This window comes from Arachis stenosperma, chromosome 6 (assembly GCF_014773155.1).
Source record: "Arachis stenosperma cultivar V10309 chromosome 6, arast.V10309.gnm1.PFL2, whole genome shotgun sequence".
NCBI classification, from domain to species: Eukaryota; Viridiplantae; Streptophyta; class Magnoliopsida; order Fabales; family Fabaceae; genus Arachis; species Arachis stenosperma.
Window position 1 is genome coordinate 53571861 of NC_080382.1, and position 8566 is coordinate 53580426.

Here is an 8566-nt window from a genome sequence, read left to right on the forward strand (position 1 = left end):
CTTTGGAAGGAGGCTCTATGAATGGACTTTCTAATGGAGGCTCAGCATCTCCTAAGTCTTTGACCACTTCTACTTCTTCAATAATTCTGGCTTCCTCTACTTGTTCCAATACAAAGTCATAATCCTTACTGTCCACGGGAGTTTCTAGTATCTTCTTCATGCTACGTTCTTCATTAGATTCTTCACATGAAGCCATGGGGGTTCCTTGAGTGTCCAAATGAAGGTAATTGATTTATTGCTTGCTCCAGTTGATGAAGGGTTGCATGAAATTGATCTACTGATTCCTTGAGGCAAGCCTGTGATTCTTGGGTCGATCCAAAAATTGGCAGTGGTGGTTCTTGGGAGTAATTGTGCTGGAATGGGGGTGATTCTAAGTATGGTTCATAAGGTGGATAAGGTGGTTCGTATAGTGGATAAGGGTTAGGATCATATGAGGGTGTTTGGTGGTAAGGGGCTCGTGAGAATGGTGGTCCAAAATGATGTTGAGGAGGGGGTTCATAGGCATATGGTGGTGGTTGTTGATAATCAAAAGAGTGCTCACCATAGCCATTGCCTTGATATGCATCATAAAATGGTTGTTGATAGTCCATTGGAGGAGGTTATTGCCATGAGGGTTGATCAAATCCTTGTGGCTCCTCCCATCTTTGATTGTTCCAACCATGGTACATGTTGTCATTATAATCTCCTCTTCCTGCAACATAATTATAACCAGACTCATAGCCAAAGAGGTGAGAGTTCATAGTAGTAGGAAAAAAATAAAAACAAAAACTAACAAAAAGAAAAAATTTTGAAAAAGATATGATTTTTGAAAAAGATAGGATAAGATTTTGAAAAAAAAATATGATTTTTGAAAAAAAAAAATATAAGATAAGCTTTTGAAAAAGATATGATTTTTGAAAAAAAGATTTGAATTTTGAAATTTAAAACTAAGATAAGATAAGATAAAAAAATTTTAAAATAAAATAGCTGAATTTTTTTTTATAAAAATATTTACAATAACCAATAATAAGGCACACGTTTGCAATTCTCCGGCAACGGCGCCATTTTGACGATCGGAATTCATATCGGTAAAGAAAGTCACAAATATAATCGCGTTGTAAGTATAGCTTCTAAACCAACAGAAAAACCTTTCGTACAAACGTTTGGTTGTCACAAGTAACAAACCCAATAAAATTTATAAATCGAAGTATTCAAACCTCGGGTCATCTTCTCAAGGAATTGCAGGGAAGTATGATTTATTATTGGTTATGTAAAAAGATATATTTTTGGGTTTTAAAAAGGTTTGAACAAGAGAAATAAATTGCAGGAATTAATAAATCAATAGCTAATAAAACTCTTGGCAAGATATGAAAACTAGAAGTCCTATCCTAGTTATCCTTATCAATGGTGATGAGAATTGTTTATTTTCTCCCACTAAGTCAACCTCTAACTATGAAGGTAAGTCAAGTAGACTAATCAATCTAACACCTAAAGTCCTAGTCAACTCCTGAGGAAAGACTAGAGTTATAGGAATCTAAATCAATTAGCAAAGATATTATTATCAATCACGATAAGTTTGAAAACTCAAGAGTTACCAATAAATCAACCAAAGCCAAGAATGTAGAAAGCTAAATTAAAAGCATATATCTGAAAATACCTCAAATTGCATTAGTTAAGAAAATCCCAACATGAAAAGTTTATAAGCCAATTTGGCAAACTAAAATAAAATAATAGAATGAATAAAAGTAGAAGAAAAATTGAAGTAAAGGAACATTGAACCTGTGATGAAAAAGTAATAAATCCTAATCATAATAGAAATCCTAATCCTAAATCCTAAGAGAGAGGAGAGAACCTTTCTCTCTAAAAATTACATCTAAAATTATGAAAAGTGAATTATGATCTGATATGAAGTATATGATGAATGAATGGATTTCCCCACTTTATAGCCTCTAATCTATGCTTTTTGGACCAAAAAATGGGTCAGAAACATCCTAGAAATTACCCCCAGCATTTTTTGGTACGTACAGGTCGCGAGAAAGTGACACGGAGGCGTCGTCCACGCGTTTGCATGGATTGAAGTTCGTAAATGCGATGTGGGCGCGTCATCCACGTGTTCGCGTCGCCTAACTTCGAGGCCGCTATGGCAAATTATATATCGTTGTGAAGCCCCGGATGTTAGCTTTTCAACGCAACTAGAACCGTATCATTTGGACTTTTGTAGCTCAAGTTATGGTCAATTTAGTATCAAGAGTTTAGGCTGGACAGCTTTAGCAGTTCCTTCAACTTCTTGTATTCCTTCCACTTTTGCATGCTTCCTTTCCATCCTCTGAGCCATTCCTGTCCTGTAATATCTGAAAACACTTAATACACATATCACGGTATCAAATGGTAATAAGAGAGGTTTACACATATCAAATTTAAAGCCCAAACAAGCATGTTTTCAATCATAGCCCAAATTCTGGGAAGGAATTGTAAAACCATGCAAATAGTATGAATAAGTGTGAAAAGGCTTGATAAAAACAATTCAATTAAACACAATATAAACTATAAAATAGTGGTTTATCAGGCGCGCAATAATTTGGCAAGGAAGGCACCAAGCTCGGCGCTTGGTGACACCCGAGCCTTGCCTTGGGAGCAACTTCCATGGGCCCAAAATTCATCAAAAATCCAATTTAATTCATTTCTTCACCAAATTTGAAAGCCCACCCAAATTCCGAAATCCAAAATAGGAAGTGTATAAATAGATGTCAGTTAGACTTAGAAAGGAGTTTTACCTTTTTTTACTTTTCTTTTGATCATTTTTAGACTTTTTGAATTTGGAGTTTGCTTCTGTCTTGAATTTTGATTTTCTTTAAACTTTGGCTTGACTTGGCAAGGAGAATTGAGTTCTCTTCCTCTGGGTTTTCTTATTTTCCTTTTCTGCACACTTAGCTTGAGTCTTGGGTGTTGAGAATTGAGGAAATTCTGTCTCAATATCACCTTGAGATCTCTTTGTTCCTTTCTCTGCAAAATTCAAGATTTGGTGATTTGAATTCAAGTTTCTTTACTGTTTTGATCTTTAATTTGTTTGCAATTGTTCTTTGAGTTGGATCGAGGAAGGCAGTGAGATCTAGACTTGGTTTTCTAGTCTATTGACCCCTGAGATCTGTATTTTCATTTTAGTTCATCTGCTGAAGGCTTCTTCAAGCTAATTTACTTTTCTGTTTAAGATCTGTTTCAATTCAAGTCATCTTCTACTCTTCTACTTGTTGCAATTTACTTTTCTTTGTTTAAATTCTACAATCCCAGCTCCCTGATCCCTTTATTATTTAAGCAATTTACATTTCTTGTACTCCAAGCTTCTGCAATTTACATTTCTTGCACTCTAAGTTTCTGTTATTTACTTTACTTGTTCTTTAAGATTCAGCACTTTTACTTTCTGTTCTCTTTAATTTACTGTAATGCTCCCCTCTCCTTTTACAATTTATGCAATTTAGCTTCTGTCAATTACAAATCACTTAAATCAACTCTTGTTTGCTTGACTAAATCAACTACTAAACTAAAATTGCTTAATCCTTCAATCTCTATGGGATCGACCTCACTCTAAGTGAGTTATTACTACTTGATACGATCTGGTACACTTGTCGGTGAGTTTTGCGTTGGATCATCTTCCACACCATCAAGCGTCGGAGTGTCATTGCAGATGGCTCCCCCCTTACTTCACAAAGAGCTCGGGAGGTCATCAGTCTGCACGTTTAGCTTCCCAAACCCAGATCTAGGCCGATTCTCACCTTCACACCTAGAAAGTGTCCTAGACTCATCCAGAACCCGAGCAACCAAACATTGGCACCGTTTGTGGGGATCTGGCCTGAATGGACTTTCTGTTGGGTCTTGTGGAGGCGGACGACAGAGCCAAACCACGCGGGGGAGAAATGGCACCCCGAATCGGTAGGATAGCCCCCGTGGCTTCCCCCACGAGCGCATAAGGTCACCCCCGCGGTGACCCGAGCCGCCCTAGCGCTCTTAGAAAATGCATCCCTTTAGAGGAATAGGCAGTGACAGCACCAGAATTATGTAGAAGTTGCGCCACAGGGTAAAAAACTTGATACGTGAGCTAGCAAGTCAGGAGCGCTACCAACCAGCTGGTGGATAGGACCGCTGCTGGTCTCCTGAAAGGGAAGGGAGCGGTCCCCATAGGAGTCGCTGCAAAAGTCCCCAAAGAAGTCGTTCCAAACGCAGCCCGAACTCCCGACCAGAATCGAAAACCTAAGGGGAAAGCAGGGAGGCGCCAAGAAGACGGCGAGATCCCCTGATTTACACCCGACCTCCGATGTGACAAACCACGGAGGAGAACTGAGAAGACAGCAGAGAAAGAGCAAGGAGAATCCAACGTCCCGTAATCATGGGGCAACCCCCTTCCATCATTCTATCCTCGAGGTCCGGCTACCAAAGCACTTCGATAAGCCAATGGACATGAGGTATGATGGGACCCAAGACCCTCAAGAGCATCTGATGGCTTTCGAGGCCAGGATGAATCTAGAAGGGGTGGGCGACGAAGTGAGATGTCGCGCATTCCCCGTTATCTTGGCGGGCCTGGCAATACGTTGGTTCAGTGCCCTCCCCCAGGGCTCCGTTACGACCTTTGCGGACATCACCCGCGCTTTCCTAGCTCAGTTTACCACACGTATTGCTAAAGCGAAGCACCCGATCAACTTGCTCGGGGTGACACAAAGAAGCGGCAAATCAACCAGGAAGTACCTGGATAGGTTCAATGACGAGTGCTTGGAGATTAACGGCCTAACCGACTCGGTGGCCAGTTTGTGCTTAACGAACGAGTTGCTGAACGAGGATTTCAGGAAACACCTTACCACAAAGCCCTTGTGGACAATGCAAGAAATCGAAAATGTTGCTAGGGAATATATCAACGATGAAGTGGTTAGCCAGGTTGTGGCAGCCAACAAACGACAACCCGCCTACAACCATACTCGTCTGGCCGGAAATGGAGAAAGGCCAAGGGAACACTCCAAGGATGGAGCTCCAGCTAAAACCTTCAAGCCGTTCCCCCGGGTAGGGAAGTTTACCAACTACACCCACTTGACAGCCCCAATCGTTGAAGTCTATCAACAGATTACCGACAAAGGCATCTTTTCGAAGCCCCTACAACTCAAGGATAGGACAGGAGGGAACAAAAACCTCTATTGCGACTACCACAAGGGCTACGGCCACAAGACCCAAGACTATTTTGACCTAAAAGATGCTTTGGAGCATGCAATCCAGGAAGGTAAGTTGTCAGAATTCTCCCACCTCATAAGAGAGCCCAGAAGGCGAGATCGCGATAGAACTAGCAATGACAAGAGCTGCACCGTGAGACAGAGACAAGAATCCAAGGAGGACAATGAACGCGGCCTCACCATCGTGAACGTTGTGGTTGGGAAAGACGTGGCTCCTAGGTCGAAATCGGCATGCAGAAAGGATGCCAAAGTCTTAGCAGTGTCATCATATAACCCCATGACTTCCCCCAGGAGATTTCGGTCAATGGCATTTGGTCCAGAAGACCAATGGTTTGACGAGTTGCCAGAGGACCCTCCTTTGGTGATCACGGCAAGAGTAGGGACTGGGCTGCTCAGGCGAATCCTCGTGGACACGGGGGCCAATTCGAACATCCTGTTTCGTAATGTTTTTGACGCTCTAAGCTTTCGGGACTCCGACCAAAGGACCCACCAACACGGTGTGGTTGGCTTGGGCGACAAATTTATTAAGCCTAATGGGATAATTTCTCTACCGATCTTAATAGGAGGGGACGAGAGAAGAGGTCGGTAATGGCGGAGTTCGTTATCCTAAGGGACTCTAGGGCCTACAAAATCATCCTGGGTAGGAAAACCATCAATGAGTTCAGAGCAATGATTTGTACTAAGCTACTGGTGATGAAGTTTGTTTTTGACGATGGGTCAATTGGATCTATCAGGGGAGATTTGGAAACGGAGGTTGCTTGCGACAACGCCAGTCTCTCCCTGAGGAAGAAATCCAAAGAAGCATCCGGGGTCTTCTTGGCCGACCTGGACGCACGAGTTGACGACAAACCCAGGCCGAAACCCGAAGGAGACCTTGAGAAATTCAGGGTCGGCGACTAGGAAGGAAAGTTCACATTCTTTATTTCTTAAAAGAGACGTTGGTAGAGATGATCAGGGAAAATGTCGACCTTTTCGGCTGGACACCCGCCGACATGCCGGGGATTGACCCCCGGATCATGTCGCACCACCTAGTTGTGAAGACTAAGACTAAGCCAGTGGCATAAAGGAGGAGGAAAATGTCCAAAGAAAGAGCAGACGAGGTGGCCAGACAAACGACCAGCCTGTTAGAAGCAGGATTCATCCAGGAACTGGACTACTCGACCTGGCTGTCGAATGTAGTCTGGGTTAAGAATCCTAGCAGGAAATGAAGAATATGTGTGGACTATTCCGACCTCAACAAGGCGTGCCCCAAGGATTCTTTCCCCTTCCCCAACATTGATGCTCTCGTTGATGCGGCTGCAGGATACCGGTATCTGAGCTTCTTGGACGCATACTCTAGCTAAAACCAGATATCGATGCACCAGCCAGATGAAGAGAAGATGGCGTTCATAACGCCAAGAGGTACATACTGCTACAAGGTGATGCCATTTGGGCTGAAGAACGTAGGAGCTACATACTAGAGGCTGATGAACAAGATATTTAGTGATCTTATCGGCAAGACGGTGAAAGTGTCCGTAGACGACATTCTAGTAAAAACCACCAAGGCGGAAGACCTCATCAGCGATTTGGAGATTGTGTTCGCATCTCTTCGGCGGCACGGCATGAGGATTAACCCACTCAAGTACGCCTTCGCCATGGAAGCCAGGAAGTTTCTGGGTTTCATGTTAACCTAAAGGGGAGTGGAAGCCAACTGAGAAAAATGTGAAGCAATCTTGCAGATGACGAGCCCGGGATGCATAAAGGATGTGTAGAGACTAGCGGGAAGGCTCACTGCGCTATCTCGTTTCCTCGGTGCAACGGCTGCTAAGGCCCTGCATTCTTTAACTTGGTGATAAAGGGAATAGTGTTCAAATGGACCATGGCCTGCGAGGAAGCCTTCAATCACTTCAAGAGCATCATCTCGGCACCACCTGTACTCGGTAAGCCCAAAAATGGAGAAACACTATTCTTGTACTTGGCAGTAACAGATGAGACTTTAGCAACCGTCCTGGTACGTGAAGAAGGGAAGATTCAGTAACCACTCTATTTTGTGAGCATGGCACTACATAGGGCAGAACTAAGATACAGCAAGTTGGAAAAGCTAGTGTACGCACTCTTGACCTCCTCCTGTAGGTTGCGATAATACTTCCAAGGGCACCATATAATCATCAGGACGGACCAAGCAATCCGCCAAGTACTGCAAAAGCCTAATTTGGCGGGTAGAATGATGACCTAGGCAATCGAGTTGTCTCAGTATGACTTACAGTACGAGCCTAGACATGTTATCGAGGCACAAGCGATGGCTAATTTTCTGGTCAAAGTGACGGGAAACTCTCTTGATTCATCGAGCACATGGTGGAAGCTCCATGTGGACGGAGCCTCCAACCAAATGTTCGGAGGAGAAGGAATCATTTTAGAAAGCCCAACCGGAGTCGTGTACGAGTAGTCGATCAAGTTCGACTTCCCCGTGTCCAATAATCAAGTAGAATACGAGGCCCTACTTGGTGGCCTGCAATTAGCAAAGGAAGTCTGAGCTACAAGAGTAGAAGTATGCAGTGATTCCCAGGTCGTCACATCGCAAGTTAATGGAACGTATCAAGCTAGGGACTCACTTCTGCAAAAATACTTGGACAAGTTCAAGAAACTAAACGAGGAGTTTGATGAGGTCACGATACAGCACGTTCCTAGGGAAAGGAACACACGGGCTGATCTCCTATCAAAGCTGGCGAGCACAAATCCAGGAACAGGCAATCGATCTCTCATTCAAGGCTTGGTAAAAGAACCAGCAGTGACCTTGCACTTAGCCTAAACAGACCCCTCGTGGATGGACCCGATTACCAATTTCCTGGAAAACGGTAAACTCCCTAGTGACGACAAGACAGCAAAGGCGTTAAGAAGAGAAGCGGCCAAGTATACGATGATACAAGGCCAGCTGTTTAAGAGGCGGCTCAACCAACCTCTATTGAAGTGCTTACGCCCAGACCAAACGGACTATGTGTTAAGCGAAGTCCATGAGGAGTGTTGCGGCCATCACATTGGAGGGAAGGTGTTAGCCCAAAAAATCGTTAGGGCCAGTTACTACTGGCCCTCAATGATGGCAGACTCGAAAGAGTTCGTAAAGAGATGCGGAAGATGCCATGAGAATGCCAACATTCATAGAGCACCGGCAGCCGAAGTGAGCCTGATGATGGCCTCCTGGCCATTCTCACAATGGGGAGTCGACCTGTTAGGGCCGTTCCCAACTGGACCTGGACAGGACAAGTACTTGATTGTCGCCATCGACTATTATACAAAGTGGGTAGAGGCCGAACCATTGGCCAGTATATCCTCGGCCAACTGTCGGAAGTTCCTGTGGAGGCAAGTAATTGCCAGATTTGGAATACCAGAGGTCATCATCT

At 43.8% G+C, this 8566-nt stretch overlaps 1 protein-coding gene across 1 annotated transcript; it reads left to right on the top strand.

The window, feature by feature from the left end:
* Positions 1–4425: 4425 nt before the first annotated feature.
* Positions 4426–5778, top strand: LOC130934055 (uncharacterized). The gene has a single exon (XM_057863646.1). It carries the CDS (start codon positions 4426–4428, stop codon positions 5776–5778), a length of 1353 nt encoding a protein of 450 aa, XP_057719629.1.
* The last annotated feature ends 2788 nt before the right edge of the window (positions 5779–8566 follow it).